This window comes from Myotis yumanensis, unplaced genomic scaffold, assembly GCF_028538775.1.
Source record: "Myotis yumanensis isolate MYYU_CA2020_CCGP unplaced genomic scaffold, mMyoYum1.0.hap1 SCAF_14, whole genome shotgun sequence".
NCBI classification, from domain to species: Eukaryota; Metazoa; Chordata; class Mammalia; order Chiroptera; family Vespertilionidae; genus Myotis; species Myotis yumanensis.
Genome location: NW_027223765.1, coordinates 28,247,963 through 28,268,586, shown reverse-complemented (window position 1 = coordinate 28,268,586; position 20,624 = coordinate 28,247,963). Strand labels below are relative to the sequence as shown.

Genomic DNA, 20,624 nt, shown 5'->3' with positions numbered 1-20,624 from the left:
AATGGCTGAAAATAAGAATGGCTTAGTGAGTGCTAAGAGGACAGCCACAGCCAAGTAAAAGCTGGTTTTATGGGGATTAGCTAACTGGAAGACACGATTAAGTGAATTTTTAAAATAGACAAAATCTAATAACATGAGCTGATACAATAATCCAAAACAAAATAATGTAAACCAATGCACTTTTGAAATTTCCTGAGGTCATTATATACACACACTCTCACTTTTATGTGCAATATTATTTTTAACTTTTTAAAGGTATGAGCAATTTACCTTGCTACCTCAACCGACAATTAAGGTCTAAGAGCAATGAACACCAATGCTTGGCACCCATATGTGGAATTTAGGGCTACAATCAAGTACAATTCAGACAAGTTAATCAGCCATGTATGTATACTGGCTACTGTGCCACATGATAATTATGTATAAAGAGCAAATTGTTATGTAAATGACTGTTTACTAAACAAAATAGTTTTCTAGCTTTTTAAACTTTCCTATGCTGTCAGCTTTAACACTGGCAGTTTTCCTGACATACAGATTGATCCTCACTGCCTATAAATAGCAAAGTCCTTCTTCTGACTCCCCAGCATGCACAGACCTATCCTTGACTTGATTATACTCTTTCCTATACCTCCCTTGACCAACTTAGGCTTTCTGCTCTCTCCTCTGAATCTGTTGAGTGCTAGAGGGCCACTGAACCGTTGAGTAGGGGCAGAAAGGCCAAAACAGGCTCCTCAGTTAGGGGTTGGGAATATTCAGAGGAGGAAGGTCAACCCAGAAGACCTGAATTCAAGACAGAGTAGGGAACAGGTCTCTGACAGTGAGGCGCTAATCACCTGGACTGGCTCTCTCTCCAGGTGTGGTAAGCCCAGCACAGCACCAGGGAACAACTATGTCCCTTAATCTACACAGTCTCTTCTGGTTTGCCTGTCTGAAGCAGTCTGGGAAAAACTCCTGTCTCTCTCACACACTGTTGCCATGTTAGAAATACCGTTTGGCATTTATTTGGTTAACATGTTACCTCCAGATGCAGCCTTCATTCATCCTTGCCAAATTCTACCTTTTGGGTTTAGATTCATATTTCTAGCCTATTTAGATAATTCACCATTTTGGTTCCTACAACAGCTATTTCTCAAAGTTTCAGGTAAGAAAATGCCAATGCCCTGAAAGAAGTTATAATTTATTAGGGTGGCTATAACTGGAAGTTAGCTAATGGTATGTTAGCCTATGTTCAGGTCAGATAACATATGGCAGAAATAGCACAGTGCTAGGAGTTAGAGGACTTGTCTCCTGACATGCACCAATTAATTCTGTGACTTTAGGTAAGTACTGTGGGACTTCAGCTTCCTCATATGTAAAAGAGAGTGAAAACAGGTGAGCTCTTATTTCTGGAATAAGTCTGTTTTTCATTAGAAACAGCTAAGGGATCAACAAATAACTTCTAAGATTAGGAGTGAAGAAAGGGGGAATGAAAGAATTCCTTTTCATTTATCTTAAAATCACTCTATTTGCAAAGTATTTAACAGCAGTAACAAATGTTCTAAAGTTAGAGGTAGGCGAGAAAACAGGGCACGACAGGAGTGGAGATTTAGGGACTTCTCCAAAGACATACTGGAAACTAGGTCTTACAGGATAGGTGACATGGGGGTTGGCAGGAGTGGAAACCCATTTTGGAGGGGAGAACTGAGAGCCCAAATGCAGAGATGTGCCTTGGGAGGGCAAGTGGGTAAGACTCACACACACAACAGTAGTTTGGGTTTTATCCTCAATATCAGTTTTCAAACTTTTAAATATTATTCCTAAAAGCAGGGGAAATCATTCCCAGTGTAAGTGTGCATGGGGTCTTGGGAGCTCCCACTTGGTCTCCTACTTGTCCACATGCAGCTCTTAGCCTACCAAACCCCTCTGTCTCTTGAAGCACAGCCTGAAATCACTGCTAAATTCCCAGGCATGATCTGACTCTCCAACATATGTGAGTAATAAAAATAAAACCCAACCAAAAGAAAGCACTGCTATGAGTGGTAGGAATTCCTGAATATTGCTGAGCTGGGAAATGGCATGATCAAATATAATGTGATGGTCATGCTCAGTAGTAACTGTTCTAGGAGAAGGATAGAGGTATAGAATCCAGTTACTAAAGATTTTATAGTAGTCCTGGCATTAGGAGCTAAGACAGGGGTGGGCAAACTTTTTGACTTGAGGGCCACAATGGGTTCTTAAACTGGACCGGAGGGCAGGAACAAAAGCATGGATGGAGTGTTTGTGTGAACTAATATAAATTCAAAGTAAACATCATTACATAAAAGGGTACGGTCTTTTTTTTTTTTTTTAGTTTTATTCATTTCAAACGGGCCGGATCCCGCCTGCGGGCCGTAGTTTGCTCACGGCTGAGCTAAGATCTTAAAAGCAGTTGGATATACTGGAAAGTATCAAAGACTTGCTTCTTAGGAAAAATCCATTTATTTCTGAGTAGAATTACAATGTTGAGCTGGCCTAGTTGTTCCTGGTCTGGCTTTAGGACAAAGAGTTATGATTATTGGGTGAGAACAAAAAATAAGATTTGTATTCAACACAAGAGACATAGGTCTAACAAGTAAGGCTATATTTAATGATGAAATAGGTTGCTTGGTAAAATAGTGAGTTTCCTGTCACTGAAAGCATTCAAACAGAGAATGAATTTGTATGTCAGTGATATCATGGATGCAATTCCTATATTAAATGAGAAGCTAGACTAGAAGTCCACTAAGGTTTTCTTCAAACTTAACAGTTCCATGTAATAGGACCATAGCTAAAGATATATCAGGATCAAACACATTTTTTCAACATGGGAAGAAAAGTCCTATGCATGCTTAAAAGCAGAGAGCAAAGAGGCAGTGAAGAGAGGGAGATTGGGACTGCTAGGGAAAGGGCAAATATACATCATTTAGTAGTTGTATTACCTTGGCAATTTTTCCCATTTCATAAATATCTGCTTTCTGATCTTCAATATCCATGAAAGCAGCTTCAATCCTGCTTAGAATCTGTTCATGGTTACTGCAGGCATCTGGGAGTCCTTCAGGAAAATAGAACTGTGGAATGTTTATGGACAATGGTGCGTTCACAACCTTGTTCACATGAGGAACAGGAGAGAGAGGCTGGGGAGTACTTGGAAAGGTGGCTGGAGGTGGCAATGGGGTTCCAGGCTTCTTTTCTGGTTTATTTTGAATCTGGAAGGAAAATCTGAGTATGAGACACATAAATTATAAACAGCATATATTTCTCGAAAGTTCTCACCAGTAATAAGAGGTTAGGTATACATAAACCACAATTAGAGACGGCAGAGATTAAGAGCTCACTCTACTCTAGAGGGTGGCAAGCATGTTTCTAGGGAATGCTTATCCATACTAAATATATTAATACATCAACCATATGTCAATACCTGAGTTTATATAAATTAATGCTTAAAAATCCTACATTTCCCATAAATTATATGGCAGGCATCTTTTTAAAATATTTTTTTATTGATTTCAGAGAGGAAGGGAGAAGGCTAGAGAGATAGACACGTCAATGATGAGAGAGAATCATTGATTGGCTACCTCCTACATACCCCACACTGGGGATAGAGCCCACAACCTGGGCATATGCCCTGACCGGGAATCGAACTGTGACTTCCTGATTCATAGGTCGATACTCAAACACTGAGCCATGCCAGCCAGGCTATGGCAGACATTTAAGAGCAATGCCAGCTGACATATTAAGAATCTCAAGGTGTATTCTCAGTCTTTAGAATTGGATTAGTAAATTCTTTTTGAAAACTGTTCTTGGTCTTTTTGTGCATTTCTCTCTTCTTTAATAGGCAGAATAAGTTTTTAATTATGTAGATCTAAAATCTATTGGAGGGAGTGTCCTTTCACTTTCTTCTCTAGTTTAAATTTGTCTAGGTAGAATCACTGCCAGCCCTGATGCAGAGAAAGTCTTTGTTAAGAAAATTAAAGCATTTTTGTTTTGGAATGTCTTCCACCAGGCCAATTTACTTGCCACTAGAGGTATACCATTTTTTTTCCAAGATATATATTGCTCTCATTTTTGGTACATTCTAATAGGCAAGGATCATGGTCATTAATTTCATCACAGCCAAACTTCCTTTACTGTTTATTAACTCAATTATACTTTATATACTTTACAGCAAGGACAGTATAAAAAGGGGGTGGAGAGTAATAGGGAAATGAAGATTATCCATTTAGTTAGAGAAGTTTATTTTATCAATGAAGACTAAATTTAGTTCAGAGAGTCCTAGAAGAGAAAGCAAAAAGATTCCATGAAGATTTTCAGAGTTTAAGTTTCTACTCTTAATTTTGACTAACTGACACTGTATTAGATGCCATATAAAGTATAAAAGATGGCATGATTGTTGACCAACTAGATTTTAAATTCACTGTGAACACAAAGTATTGCTTGAGTGTTTTTCCTTAAATTATCTTAATGCCATTCCTAAAGTTTGAATAATAATTTATCTGTAAGTAGATCTGACTATCATATTTCCTTTTGACATAAGGGCTTATAACATGATATTTAGATTCAGGACAAAAATCTTTATTACAAACATGAGTATTATAGGAAGATTCATTCACATAAATACATGATGAATAAAACTGAATCTCCTTTTTTGTTATACCTGATCCATTTCTCATGTTAATACCTGATATTAATACAAAGAGTGGAGTCTACTCATATATTATAATACTACTGGGGCTATGAAGGCCAGTTGGTCACACCAAGCCGCTGCTGCACTATCAGGATGTCAGCCATGTAAAGTAGAAGTCTAGGAAGAAATTGCATAGAGGGAAGTGGTACCAATGAAAGATGAAAAACTTAACAGAAAACAATGATGGCTTACTAGTCCTATGACCTCAGGAAAGTTACATAATCTTTCAGAATTTCAGTAATAAAACAAATTAAAATCCTTACTTCTTAGGATATTGTGAGGATTAAAGGAAATTACAGGAGTAAAAAGCAAGGACATTACACAGGTAAAAGGTTCAAAACAGTGCTGGGTACGATATGTCCTTATTTAAGCTAAAGGGTGGGGAATCTTAAAACATTAAACATAACCTGGCATGGTTCTGCAGATTCAATAATAAATAAAATAATCACATTTATAAAGAATTTAAAGTTTACAAACTACTTTTGATTTAAGAAACTGATAATCTATTCTAAGTAAACATTTCTCTCTGCCTTAGTGCTAAATCTGCAAATATTACATACTCTTGAGTCAATGACAATAGAAATTGTTCTTAAACTTCTAAAATAAGGCATGTAATTCTTCAGGTCTTTACCTAGGTTATTTATATTAGTGTTATTTCCTTTCTATTATTCTATGCTAAAAAAGATTTGTGAGACAAGTATACAATCATCAAAATTATTTTTTGGTTTCCCCAAAATGTTTCCCATGTGTGACATCCAGAGCAGTTTTAACTGTAGGATTAAGACCACTGGTGCCAGTGAGGATGAAACCCAATAGTCTAATGAACACATGCTAGTGGGGAAGGTTTAAAGGAAAGCCTTCAGTGTTGACTCTACACTTTTGCTCTGATAGAAATAAGTGACATTCAGAACAAACCCTGGCTATCTGTCAAAGTTTTTATTTGAATGAGAAAATATTTGATTATGTAATAGTCTATTTTACTTTCCTTAAGTGTACCTCTTAACACAGAGCAATTTATGGATAGGCAACTATTTATTAATTCATTGGTTGATACACATTTAATAAGAGTGATGTTAATATTTAAAAGGGAAAATATAAAGAATGCATATTGTGAACTTTTGGTTGTATCAATTTACTTTCCATTGAATTTAAACTTTAATGTAGTTTAATAAAACTGACTTTTTACTAACATTATAAAACAAAACACAGTAATATAAATTTTGCCAGATTTACCAGCAAGTTTAGCATCTGCTCACTTTGAATAAAATTGTTTCACTCAGATCTAGGAACAGCACTAAAACAGAATTAGCTGGGTAAAAGTATCTCAATTCTCCATTTCAGTTTTTCCCTTTATAAACACAGTATCATTTAGAGATTTCTTCTGAATAGTATCCTTATACCATTATACCACTGTAGCATTTCCAATATTTGATCATTTTTGAGCTATTAAAAAACACCTTCCAATCAAATAATATGGTCCAATCAAATAATTTGAAATTACTCTGGGTCAGAATAACTATGAAACTATGGTTCGTTGCTGGGTTCTGGATGGCCATCATTTGTATGGCCCTTGATTTGTACTGTAGTCAGTGTTAGGTACTTGTTTGGTGAGGCACTGGCCATAACAGTGTAAGCAAGTTAGCAAGGGCTCTGCAAAGTAGTCATTGCGGGCAGAAATGATTCAATCTCACAGCTTGCTGAGGGGGACATTCTTTCACCACCCAGAAGTTAATTGCCACCCTTTATTACTCTTTAATAAAAGTGATGTTAACATTTAAAAGGGAAAATATCATACACACAATTGTCTAAATATAAACAAAACTAGTTCTTCCTTCAAAGAAAAAAAGGATTAACAGTATTTATACTTAAAAAAATATTCATTACAGATGTATGCTAATTCAAACATAGCCTATTGATTCAAAGTATATACAGGACTTTTAACACCGAAATTCTACCCCCCACCCCCAAATTGTAAAATATGTGTTAAGTTGTATTTATTCTAAAACCGATTCCCTCTCTACAGAGAAAAATGTGAGTACTGTACTCAGGTCCAGAAGGTCTATTTTTAAACCTGTTGGAATCTCTCTACAAATAGCTTTCTGTAAATAGCTGAATAGAGCACACAGATTAATTCCTTGATCTAATATCAAGTGAGCTGTAAAATTACTTGTAAGTTAGTTCATTGGGTGGTTTTATTAGTAATGAAAATATTTTAAAAGAAACACCCAAGTTTCAAACCTGTGTCTGCTGAAATGACTTTAGCCGCTTCTTAAAACGTGACGGGAGAACAAAATCACAGCCCCTTGCCAGAAAAGCTAACTCTCCCCTTAAATCCGGGTCCCTTCGTAGAGATGTTTCCTTGATCATCATCTTTGAAAAGTGGATGTTTACTTTGCAACTGTCCAGCACACTTCTGAAGATAGTCAGATTTAATACGCTGTCAATCTTGTCAGATAGAAAGGTATTTTTTTCTTCTTATCTTCCAAAGAAATTAAGCTCAAGCATTGTGCTCTCCCAGCCTCCAGAGACCACAATCCATGCTTGTACTGACATGCAGCTGGTTCCCAAATACAGCCTGTGGCTCCCAATACCTGCTCATAATTTTCAAGTTAGAAATATGGCCTGTAATGGGCCTGTTGCTCCTCGTAGGTAGCTTTATGTCAAATTGACCTGCACATGGTGAGAATACAGAGCCTTATGGGAAAGGAAGCACCCACTACTCTGAGCGCCAAAGTTAGAAACATTACAGTAGACCTAAAAATAGCGACTTCTCAGATAATGCTAACTTCTTAAACCCAGAGTATGTGAGGTGTCAATTCAGATAGTTTCTCCTCAAACTAGAAGAGAAAGAACATTTTTGATTTTGCTATTTAATATTTTATGAAAGAAGAATAAGCTGCACTTCAAACTTGAAACTATTATTTTAAGAATAGTTTATTTCTTATTTAAAGGGAAGCAAATATCCAAAACTCTCCAGTTATATCCAGTCAAAATATGGAGAAAAACAAAATTTCATCCTCAAATGGTAACATACAAAGATATTTCTTGGTGTCGGATCTAAAAATAAAATCCTTTTTGTTTGTTTACAGAAGACTATGTTAATCATCAAAAATACTTTTTGGAAGTAATTCTAGATCAGGACACATTTGAAAATATATTGTCAAAGTGTTAGTTAGGAAAGTGGAACAATTGATGCCATAAGAAAGCAGCTTTCGATACATATAAATGAGTGCAATTTGGCTACCATTAAGGTACAAAAGCTGATCAAACAGCAATGACATATTACATTTTTTTAACCTTTTTTGTTCCTTTTAAACTGAGCAACTCACTTGGTTGCTTTTTCGACATATTACATTTTTAATTTGTGGCTGTTTTCCCCTTCAATGGGCTTTAAACAAATCATCTCAGATTTTTAAAATATTCTATTATTTTATCATATATTAAAGTTCTGCCTCGTAGAGTTATTTATAAGAGACTTTTCAAGTACTCTCTCATGTTTAACATTTAAACTTCAATATTTATTTTTGATCAACCACATTATTCAGTCAATATTTATTTTCTACTTCTAGAAAATATAAACCAAATAGCATTACCAAGTAAACCCCCAAACCCAAAACATTTCACAACTCCATTCTATTGAACCTTTGTCTAATTTAGAAGGAATTAAATTCAATTGTTTCCCACAACTTGTTAGCTTTTTTTCTTGATTTCCTTTCAAGACATTCTGACAACACTTTATAATGTGCACATTTGGCTTATATATTTAAACCTGAGGTTTACAAATTTCTTTTTCCTTTTTAATGTATGTAATTCTCCACTCAAACAAAATCTTACCTGAAAGCTTCCAATATATACTATGGTTGAAAAGGATTACAATGGGAACCACTGGCTAATGCTTCAATGCCCCCTTCCCCCAATTTTCTCTCACTGGGTTTAAATGTTCACTTTGAGCTAGGTATCTTTCCTGTTTTTTTCCTTACAGTTTTGCCTAGAAATCTATTTTCCTCCTTCATTATTTACTTCCAAATTAAAACACCAAAACAAATTTGTTATGAATGCCACTAGGACTTTTGGCTTATGACGTAATTAATGCTTTTTCAATTAAAGCACACCCGCTTCTTCCCAACACCAACCTGTGGCTTCAGGGGGTGACTTTTCATCCCCTTCCTGAGAAAGCAGATTAGTGATTGCCAGGGGCTAAGGGGTTTATAAACTGCTAATAAATACAGGTTTGAAGGTAGAGGTGGTGAAAATGTTTTGGAATTACATAGTGCTGATGGTTGCATAATCTTGTTGAAAATACTAGAAACCAAAAAATTGTGTACTTTAAAAGGGTGAATTGTATACTATGTGAATTATATCTCAATTTTAAAAAGCCTTTCTCACCTTGGCTCTAACTGTTAGAGTAGATTAAAAAGGTAATTACATGGAATTATAGACTTTGTTTAAAATATCACTGTAAATAAGCTTTGAGAAGAAAATGATTACAAGCTAATTAATCTTAATCCTAAACTTTACCATCCTTCTCTTTTATGCTCTAACCTGGTGTTTTTTTAAAAAAAATGTTTAATTAATAGCTTGTTTTGTGTTATTAATGTTATTTTACTCTTACAATGATACACTGGAGTAGGGGGAGAAGGCCATGTGGTGGTGTTTATCTATAGTTTCTTTGCTCCTGGCCTAATCCTTGAGGCTTACTGGTAACTTCACTGGTTGCAGCAAAACAGATCTAATAAGCACTTCTGTGTCTTGCTTCAATTACCTCCAAATGATAGGAACACATTCCATGACTAATAACAGAAAGAATCCATAAATCTAGTATTTTTATTTTTGCCTCTCAGTGTTCCTAAAACTTGCAGATAGATGTTCTAGGAGCAGGTATGATGATTTGTGCATTGATAATGAAGCAGCAGCAATATGATTGCTTTATGGTAGCCTATTGTAATCAATACAACTGTTTCACAATAGCATAGACCATACACTAATGAATGGTTATAAAATTTTTATGGCAAACAGTATTATAGTCATATTCATAATACAGCATTGGAAACACTGTTTATTTCTAGAAAAACCACTTACTTGTAATGATAGGCTGATACCCAACTTCTCCAATTATTAGAGAGAGGTATACTGTATGGTAATGTAATTTTTTTGAAAGCAAAGTTACAAAACAGTTAGAAAGTGAACACATTATTTTATATTAAATATTACTCACTTTATACCTATGTAAGGTAGACTATCCACTGCCATACAAATCTTGCACATGATGTTCTACATGATGAATACTTAAGCAATGATGATGATGACACAAAAATGTCTCATACAGTTGTTGCCGTAGTTATTAGATTTTCAACGAAGACACATTATACACAACAAAACATTTAATAACTCTATGATGAGCGAATATTTAGTGTTCATTTAGTGGACTTGGATCATCATAAAGATCTTCATCTTTGCCAGGCCAGTGTTGCTCAGTGGTTGAGCATCGACCTATGAATCAGGTCACGATTCAATTCCCAGCCAGGGCACATGCCTGGGTTGCAGGCTTAATCGCCAGTAGGGTGTGTGCAGCCGATCAGTGATTCTCTCTCATCATTTCTCTCTCTCTCTCCCCCTCTCCCTTCCTCTCTGAAATCAATAAAAATATATTAAAAATTAAAAACTTCATCCTTGTCTTTTTCATGTTGAACAGGTTAAGGAGGAGGAGGAAGAGGAGGGGTTGGTCTTGCTATCTCAGGGGTGGTAGAGGTGGAAGGGGAGGCAGGAGAGGGGCATAACTTTACAGAAGTATATTGTAGTTTTGTCTATTTTGCTTTGTCATTTCTCTAAAAATGTTTCTATATGGTACCAATCCTCCTTCCACCATATGCTTTAGTTTCAGTGCCTGTATAATAGAAGGATCCCTATAGTAAAGGCCAAAAGCAGTCTTGAATAATCAGAAATCTTCTGCCTGACTGTCTGATATCAACTGTTTTCTGGCTGCTTCTTCTGTCTTCTTCCTCATCGTCTGGCACTGGTTCAGAAATACTCAACTCCACCAAGTTGTCTTCTGTAAATTCTTCTGGTGTACAGTCTATGAGCTCTTGAATTTCTCCAAGATCCACATCCTGAAACCCTTCACCACCCACCTTTGCCACATCCACAATCTGTCATGATTTCCTTGATTTGGCTTTGTCATAAATCCTGTGAAGTCATGCACAGCATCAGGGCAGTTTCTCCAGCAGGAATTTATTGTTTTGGGCTTGATGGCTTTTACTTTTTGTATAACAAAGGTGGCATCTTCAATGGTGTAATTCTTCCAGACTTTCATGATGTTCTCTCTAATGGGGTTCTCTTCTGTAACACTGACAATCCTTAACATAGAGTACCATGTGGTAATGAGGCTTAAGGGTCCTTATGACCCCCAAATGTAGAGGATGAATCAGAATTCGTTGGTTTGGGGCAAGCAGACCACTTCAGTATCTTTGGTGTTGAACTCACGGGGTTTTGGGTAGCCAGGGGCAATGTCCAATAGCAAAAGAACTTTAAAAGGCAGTCTATTAGCAAGGTACTTCCTGACTTTAGGGATAAAGCATTGATGGAACCAATCCAGCAAAAGGATTCTGGTTGTCCAACCCTTCCTGTTGTATAACCAAAAAGCTAGCTGCTGGTGTTTGTCTTTTCCTTTTAAGGCTCGGGGGGTAAGCAGCTTTATAGATAAGGACAGTTAATCAGAAACCCCACTGCATTTGCACAAAACAATAGAGTTAACCTATGCATTCCTGCCTTAAATCTTGGTGCTCCCTGCTCTTCCTTACTGATATATATCCTTTGTGGCATTTCCCTCCCAGCAGAATAGAGCACTTTTGTCTGCATTAAAACCTGTTCAGGCAGATATCTTTTCTCTTCAATGATTTTCTTAATGGCACCTGGAAACTTGTCTGCTGTCTTTTGGTTGGCAGAGGCTGCTTCTCCTGTTATCTTGACATTTTTTTAAAGCCAAACCGCTTTATAAAAGTATCAAACCATCCTTTGCTAGCATTAAATTCTCCAGCTTTAGGTCTTTTACCTTCCTTCTGCTTTGTCATATAATGACTTTGCTTTTTCTCTAATCATATTAGAGTATATAGGTATGCCTTTCTTATAGAAACCCTGCACACACATAAAAGCTGCATTTTCAATATGAGATAAAAGGTATTTCACAAAAAGTGCAGGATTTTTGTGCTTGCTGGTATAACTGCAGCAACAGCTTCATCAATTTCCTTTTCTTCTACAATGGTCCTTAGACTAGATTCATTTATCTTGAAATGGCAGGTAACAATAGCTTGCAGACCTCAATCTCCAGTACATATCAAGCAATTCAACTTTTCTTGCAATGTCATGACTTTTCTTTGCTTCTTGGGTGCACTTCCAGCATCACTAGTGGCATTTCTTTTGGGTCCCGTGGTGCTATTCAAGGTTTACGGTATTGCATTAACACGAACACCAGGTGAGAACTGTGAAAGGTCAATTTTTACTGTGATATGCAATATACTGGAGAAACAAACTGCTCACGTGGAGATGATTAACATCATAGGCATTTTAAACGGATACTCGCAACACTTGGGCTCACCGCAAGAACAACAGGAGGTGTTTACAAAATTATTACAGTATTACAGCATGTACTACAATTAATTTTATGCAGTAACGATTTAATAGATTATTGTTTACCAGAAGCCTCACCAATAACATGTAATGTTTGTTTACATGTCTCTTGAATGCTAATGGCACCGTGTACATTCTGTAAGTGTGTGCGGAAGTTTTGATAAATTTTAACTTTTTATAATTCAGTTGTGTATATTTTATGGTAGTAAATGATAAAGTAGACTAGTATCTACATATACTTTATGCATTTATGAACTATGTAAGTTTTTCTTAATTTTTCAATATTTCTAAGCTTTGTAGTTCATCTGTGAATTTTTTTCAAATTGTCACAAATCTCCAAAAATTTTTCCAATATGTTTATTGAAAGAAATCTGTTTATATGTGGGTCCACACAGTTAAAACTAAAGGATTATTAAAAGGGTAACTACAATATTTACAAACACAGGCACAGGAGGTCAGATATGGCCTATGGGCCACAGGTTGCTAACTTCTGATCTAGACCAATATCCTCTTTATCACTCTTTCAATATCCTCCTAGTATCTTCTAATTGGCTCCCTCTCCCAATACAGGTTTGCATTGTGGATAACAAATACTGATCACACTTGTGAAACTATTTTGAAACATATGTCAAACCTATCCCACTGTCTGCCTTTGTCAGGCTTGGAGCTAAGAATAGTTTTATATTATTCAAGGATTGTTTTTTAAAGGCCTGGGGTGGGGTGGGGTAGGGGCCAGGTGGAGGTCAAAGAGGGAAAGGGGGGACCTCCGTAATGCTGTCAACAATAAAAATAAATTAAAAACAAAAAAGAAAAAAGATTTTTTTATTTTTAAGTAGGGAGAACTGAGTCAAAGAATGGTTTGTTTTCTTGTATTAAATATTATTTGTCTCCTTAAATTAGCTTTTTACTTTTTCCACTTTTATCAAGAAGAAATCTCATCAAATTTTATGCTATTCTATGATATGGGAACTTATTTAAAAGACTGATGGGAGAGTCTTTTAATAAGATTTTGATTTCAGTCCATACTTGTTAAAAAAATGGGAAGCTCATTTAGAGCCCTCTGTGACATTTTTAAGTAGCTGTATTTATTTAATTTTAAATAATTCTTTGTTGTTGGAAGTATTACATATGCCCCCTTTTTCCCCACATTGACCACCTCTAGTCCACCCCAGCCCCCTGGACCCCCACCCTCACCACCCATTATCTGCATCCATGGGCCATGCATATATGCATACAAGGTCCTTGGTTGATTACCTCCCACCCATACACCCTCCCCCACCTTCCCTGAGATTCCATACTCTGTGTTCCATGCTTCCATGTCTCTGGATCCACTCCGTTCATCAGATTATTTTGTTACTTAGAGTCCACATATGAGTGAGATCATGTGATACTTGTTTTTCTCTGACTGACTTATTTTACTTAGCATGATACTCCCCAGGTCCCTCCATGCTGTCTCAAAGGGTAAGACATTCTTCTTTTTTACTGCTGCATAACATTTCATGGTATAAATGTACCACAGCCTTTTTATCCACTCATCTGCTAATGGACACTTGGGCTGTTTCCAGATCTTAGGATTGCAAATTGTGTAGGTAGCTGTATTTAGATTGGGGTGTTACAGGGGACCTGTTCATGAGCCAGGGTCAAAGGAAAGGTGCCACATGAGACTTTTTCTTGGCTTCAGGTTCACATCTTCTGCTTTCTATAGCCCATCTCTTTTAGAAGAATTTTGTCATTTTTTTCCACAAAAGATGAAAGCAGAGGGTGAAATAAAAGTAAAAACTATATATTTACAGTAAGAGTTTCTGTTAAAATGGTTGTGAGACATTGAAATAAGTCATCAGAGAAGGTGGACATTTTTTAAAAAATGGGCAAATAGGATATTGTGGGGAAAAATAGTGAGATAATAGATCTAAATGCCTTAGCCTGCCTTAGCTCACAAGAACTCTTAGCTCTTATATTATGATCATTCTGAGGTTGCTATATAGGTTTTTCATAAAATATTAAGAATATCAGTATTACCTGTGCACATGAAAAGACTTTTTTCCTTATTTTTGTAATTAATTTCCACAGTTTCACCCCTCTGCATTAACTCAAGTTAAAAGATATTACCATTTGTGAATCAACAATTGAGACTCACACATAGATTTCACAGAAATGTTCAGAGAATGTTTGAGGATATTTAGACCCAAATCATCATCTAGTAACCTTAAGTATGTATTGTTTTAAACTTTAGTGTCACTGGTAATTAAAAATGTTCATGGAACAACAGCTATAAAACAAATATGAGGCAAAAATTATTCATCTGATCACAATATATATTTTTTCCTTCTTTAATAAATATTATAATGAAAATGGTAAAATATGTAATTGGTTTTTCTTAAAATATATTTTTATTGATTTCAGAGAGGGAGAGAAGATAAAACATCAATGATGAGAAAGAATCATTGATCAGCTGCCTCCTGCACACCCACTACTGGGGAGCAAGCCCACAACCTTGGCATGTGCCCTGACCAGGAATCAAACCATGATCTCCTGGTTCATAGGTTCAACCACTGAGCTACACCAGCCAGGCTGTAATTGTTTTTTAATGTGGCCACATATATACCATCTCTAATATCCGACTGTTTCTTAAAAACTTAATATGTTTAAGATATACAAAAAGTCATAAAAATAGGAGAAAATACTTATAATCTACCAGATATAGTAGATGATGATAGAGAACCATTGATCATTGTTATTTTATTAGTAATAAAATAGCATTACTAATACTACTGAGACCGCCTGTGTACCCTCAGTTCAATCTCTCTTCTTTCCCTCAGGGATTCATCACTATTCTGAATATTGGTTAATCGGTGTATCGATGCATTTTTTCCTAAGTTTTGTACGAATGGACATATCACCACATAATTCAAATCATTATTTCACAATTTGCTTTGTTGATTTTCCTTTGTCTGAGTTCACACACACTGACATATATGGTTTATTCATGTGATAGAGATATTGCTCACTGAATATTCTATGTGCTTCCCTGTTTCTTAGCTTTTAAATCGAAATCACTGGAATGTGAGCAGAAGGGAAGTGTGTCATGTGTAGAACAAGATGGTTAAAAGCACTCTCTCTTTCTTCCTCTTCCTCAGTGAACTCATAAGCCACATATTCCAGATGGGGCCATAGGGCAGCTGAAGGAACATGAAGCATCCATCAGCCTGGGTCCTTGAGTGAGGGGGAGCAGAGTTTCTAGTTAACCCATGTTGGACATACAAAATGAATAAGAAGTAATCCTGTTATGCTAAAACAAACACAAATGAGATATTTTCTAGGAATATTCAAAAGCAGTGCTGTCAGTAGCGAGGTAGATTCAAAGCCTTTTGAAAATACTTCTATCCTATGACTCTAGAGTGATATTTATTCCCACTTGCATAAAAAAGCGAATCTCACCCAGCTGGTGTGGCTAAGTGGTTGAACTTAGACCTATGAACCAGGAGGTCATGGTTCGATTCCTGGTCAGGGAACATACTAGGGTTGTAGGCTTGATTCCCAGTAGGGGGTGTGCAGGAGGCAGCTGATCAATGGTTCTCTATCATCATTGACGTTTCTATCTCTCTTTCCCTCTCCCTTCCTTTCTGAAATCAATACAAATATATTGGGGGGGAAAAAGAAGCAAATTTCATATACTCTAGTCTTTACCTTCTTTGAAGATCGATAGAACTAACAATACTTTCAGAGTAGTGCCCTACATGTTCACGTACTGTTAAATTTTGTTTTCGCAACCTAAGTATGTGCCCTGACTCGGAATCAAACCCACAACCTTTTAGTACATAGGATGACGCTCTAACTAACTTCTTTTCTTTTGTATCCCAAACTGCACCTAATAGTCTACACAGGCATGTAGTAATGAATGGTCTACTGCTTGACTGGGGAGGATGAGAACTAATATTAAATGCCCACTTTGTTTAAGGCACCTTGGCTGTGCTTCACACGTTATTGTGATCCTTACTATTTCCATTATGTAAATGAGGATATTAAGGCTAAGTAACTTTCCTTTGGTCACAGAGAGGAAGATGAAGGGGGTGGGAAGGGCAGCTGAAACCAGTTTGCTTGACTTTATAGCCTTTGCTTTTTAGATTTTCCCACTGAACTAAGTGAGAGCATGCCTAGAGTAGGGTAGGAAATTTAGAACAGAGAATGGGTAACAAAAATAGTTTTTGTTTATAAATTTTACAAACATTAAAACAGTTCTTTGGAGACTTTCAGGACTCAAAATTGTTGGGTCTTACCTTGATCACCTCTGGAGTCTGCTGTATCAAAACCACTGAAGTAGTATCTTTCATTTTATCACCAACAGGATTTCTACAGACTGATAAATTGGCCTGGGAAGAAGTTGTCAAGGTTTCCTGTAGAATTTGCATCATTTCCTTTTCTTGTGATAAGCTCCCTCTGCCTGATTTGCATTCAACTAGTTCTTGAGCAAAGTCTTCAATGCTTTCTAGGATTCGTAGCAAGAGGGCTCGATCCTCTTCCTCTATTTTGTGTCCATTGGTTTCAATGATCCTTGTTAGACAGGAAGGTGATACTTTTTCCATGGGTGAAGAGAGTTTAGATTTAGGCTCAAGGTTCACAGGGAGCTGATCAGTCAACTGACCATGATTATTTAGAGAGTTAGAGTTTTTACCTTTGGCAAGTGGCTCTCTAAGAGAGGTCTCCATTCTCTGTGAAAAAGATTCCAAATCCATTAACAACTTATCTATCTCTTCCTTACTGTTAGAATTCATAAAATCTCTGTGGTCTTCCTCTTCACCTTTAGGAACTTTTGACTTAAGATCTTCCTTAGGTAGATTAACTACTGGTTTCTCAAATATCTTACCAATTTCATTTTGTCCTGAGGCAGGACATTTTTTAAGATGACTACCATGGTCTGAAAATTCTGCTCTATCTTCATTTACCTTCAACAATTCCTGATTGAGTCCATTCTCTGTCCTTTGTCCTTTACCTACTGCTTTCTTTCCATCTGACTCTTCTTCAATATAAAGGGTTTCCATTAGGTCACCAGAAGAAACATTTCCTAAAGCATTCACAGTTAATGACCGTGACTGAAGCTGGACATCTTTTAGACTTCTGGGATCATTTATCTCTAAGTTATATAAGGAATTTGTAGAGTTGTTTGGAATGGATTTTACAGTGTCTGTTTTCTTAGAACTATGCTTGTCATCTTGTAATTCTATAGTTTGAAACTGTCCAGGGTCAGGGGCTGAGAGCTGGACAACATCTTCATATTTAGGGGGCTGCTCAGTGCCAAATATTGGGGAGAAGGGAGTCAGTTGTAAACTAGGCATATTACTGATCAGTTCTGTTAGATCTATAGCCTCATTATTCCCAGATTGCATGAATTCAAATGGTAGCTTTTTCAGATAGGATGCTAACCTGGTCATTACATTCATATAGACAATTTCAGAGCTAGAAACTGCATCATTACCATTTCCTTCATTGATGCTACTCCCTGACTTTTTCTTTATGCATTGTTTTATAATGTCTGTGCATTTTTTCAAATCCTCAGAGCATTTCAGCAAGATGTCCAAGCACACCTTTATATCTGTTCCAGAAGAAAAATTTTCTATTTTATGTTTTTCCAAAATCTGAGTAACCAGGTCTTCTTCAGAGAAGTTGTGAAGAAACATCGAAGTCAGGTTCATATCAAGTGAGTTTCTATGGGACAAAGATTTTTCCTCAACTGAGGAACTCCGGAGTAAACCAAAGGATGATGAGTTCCCATCATTGTTATAATGGCCACAGAGCAAGTCAAAATCAACTGACCTCCTATTAAATGAGTCAGACTTAACTTTCCTTCCCTTTTTGTAAGCTGCATGGTTAGAGTTTTTGAGTTTTTCAAGGGAAAATTCTTTTATTTTCCCACTGGCAAAACTGATTGCTTCTCCTGCAATGTCCTTTAAGTTACAGGTATTCTGAAATGTAGTTCCTTTCTTGACCCTGGGTATGCCTGCGAGGGCCTGATGGGGATAGTCACTTTCAGTTGAGGAAAACCCATTCTCGTGGGGTAGAAACATGGAGTTCAGATCCACATCTTTGAACTGAGACACAGGGATGTGTAAGTCTGCACAGACACTACGATGTACCACAATGCAGTCAACTCCATGTGCGAAGGTGTGACAGGTTCCAGTGCAATAATGTATAGCTTGCTCAAAACGCCGGTCTATCACCACACTGCTGTAGTGGTTCACAGTACTAACCACAAGTCTGTAAGTTGCTGCCATAATATTAAATCCACTTAGTGGTGGGACTTGGAATTTTCTAGAACTTGTTTCAAGTAAATTCTCCTAAATGACACTCAGCTGAAAATATATTTGACAATGTTCAGTGGTTTCTTGCAATTATAAAAACCTTTCCCACAAAGGGAAACCATCCAAATTTGAGGTTTGGTAACTGTAAGGATACAGTAGCTATTGCACATATGTGCTTGTAGTAGCAAGTCTAATAATTTAATAATTGTGCTTTTTTGTTTTATTTAGTAATATCATGATACTATAGGAGTATTTTTATAAAAAATATCCTTTTTTATATTAACTGTTCTTCAGCAATTCTATGATGCAGAAATTTACTGTCATAAATTTATTGTCGTAAATCTTAGTTGGTAGTATAAAAGTGTTGTGATAACTGAGTCCTCCAAAGGTTTAAATGATCCATTTTTCTGTGAATGAGAAAAAACCTGTAAAGAAAAAAGAAAATAATTAAAAGGAAATATATTTTAATACCGAGAGAACCTTTTATTTCCTCTTCTTTGCATCCTTATGTAGTTAATTATCAAGCCATATCACTGACTGCTGATCTTTGATTCATGCCTTTATTTCATCAAACCCTACACTCGTTACTACCTAGAGAAGTATTACCTCAACTCTGCCTTGTTACAACTGCCTCCCAGTTGGTATTTCTTATCCCACACTCCTTACCACTTTACATGAAACTAACAAGTACTTCCATCAAAGTACTTGTTTGGCAACACAAATACTTGTTCTTGATCTACAACTTCCTCTATACTTGGAAATTATTCTCCCATCATCCTCTCTTCTCTTATTAGGAAAGAAAAACAAACAAATCTTCATTACTGTTCTTGATCCCAGACTCTCAAATCCCGCCATATGCAGCTCTCGCTCTCTCTCGCTCTCTCTCTCTCTCTCCATCAAGAGGATAAAATTTACTTAATTGTTCTCTTAAAAAAAAAAAGGCTTCTAAATCATGTTGTAGTCGCTTTCCAAAAAGGTTCAATCAATGTATCAATGTATTCACTCAGTAAATATTGAGTGCCAGGCACTTGCTAAATGCTATGAATATGGAGCTTAAACATATAACTTAGATGGTAATATGTGCTATGGAGAAAAAGAAAGTGGGGCAAAGTGTTTAGAAAGGAAGGGAGGATGCTGTGTTATAAAGGGCAGTCAGGGAAAACCTCACTGACTCATTAACAGAGACCTGAAAAAAGAGAGGAGGTATTTTGGGTTAAATCATACTAGGCAGGTTAACCATTAAGTGCAGAGGCCCTGAGGTGGGATTTACTAAAATGACAAGGAGGCTAAAGTGACTGGAGCAGAGAAAGCAAGGGGGGCAGTGTGGGCGATGAGGTCAGAAAGGAAAGGTGGGAATCTAAAAAATGCAGGGTCTGTAGTCTACTGTGCGGAATTTGGCTTTGCTCTGAGCAAGCTTGGTAACAACTGATGACTAGTGAGCAGAGGAATGACATGAACAGACTTACATTTTAAATTAGTAATTTTGACTATCGTGTTTAGAGGAGATTGTAGAGGAGCAAGATAAGCAGGGGGGAAAGTTAGGGGCTATTACAATAAATTAGGCAAGAAGACGAGGGGACTTGGACCAGGAGAATAACAATGGAGATGTTTAGATGTAGTATATATTTCAAATGGTTTGCTGAGGGACAGAATGTGTGATACTACTGTATCAAGAATGATGCAGTTAAGCAATGAAAGCAAGGAGATGATGACAGTAAAGAAGATCAACAGCACCAATGCACCATCAATAGTATTGATGTTTCAACAATAAAGCTTTTACCCATTTAATAATGAAACAGAACTTCACTGCTTTCATTTTTATTTCTTTAACCCTAGAAAACTGTTTTTGCTTATTTTCTTTCTTCTTTGGTAAATTATTTATTGATCATTTAGGCATTAGAGACTTAGTAAATGTAGATTCAATTGCATTAATGCAATTAATTCATGAAGAACCCTTTCTTTTGTTGAATTTTTATACTGGTTAATTTCCTGGCTTTTTGGATCCAATGATTACTCTGTTTTTG

At 36.5% G+C, this 20,624-nt stretch overlaps 1 protein-coding gene across 3 annotated transcripts in view; it reads right to left on the bottom strand.

The window, feature by feature from the left end:
* Positions 1-20,624, bottom strand: part of PPP2R3A (protein phosphatase 2 regulatory subunit B''alpha) — a 127,196-nt gene that overhangs the window by 76,147 nt on the left and 30,425 nt on the right. For 2 of the 3 annotated variants that reach the window (XM_070433463.1, XM_070433464.1), the window contains 2 exons: positions 16,582-19,025; positions 2,937-3,203 (listed from right to left, as the gene is read on the bottom strand). In XM_070433463.1, the coding sequence (XP_070289564.1) occupies positions 2,937-3,203; positions 16,582-18,573 (2,259 nt within the window). In that variant the 5' untranslated portion in view covers positions 18,574-19,025. Of the gene's footprint in view, positions 1-2,936; positions 3,204-6,919; positions 7,324-16,581; positions 19,026-20,624 lie in introns of those variants that run through there. The other variant, XM_070433466.1, reaches the window with a different exon arrangement.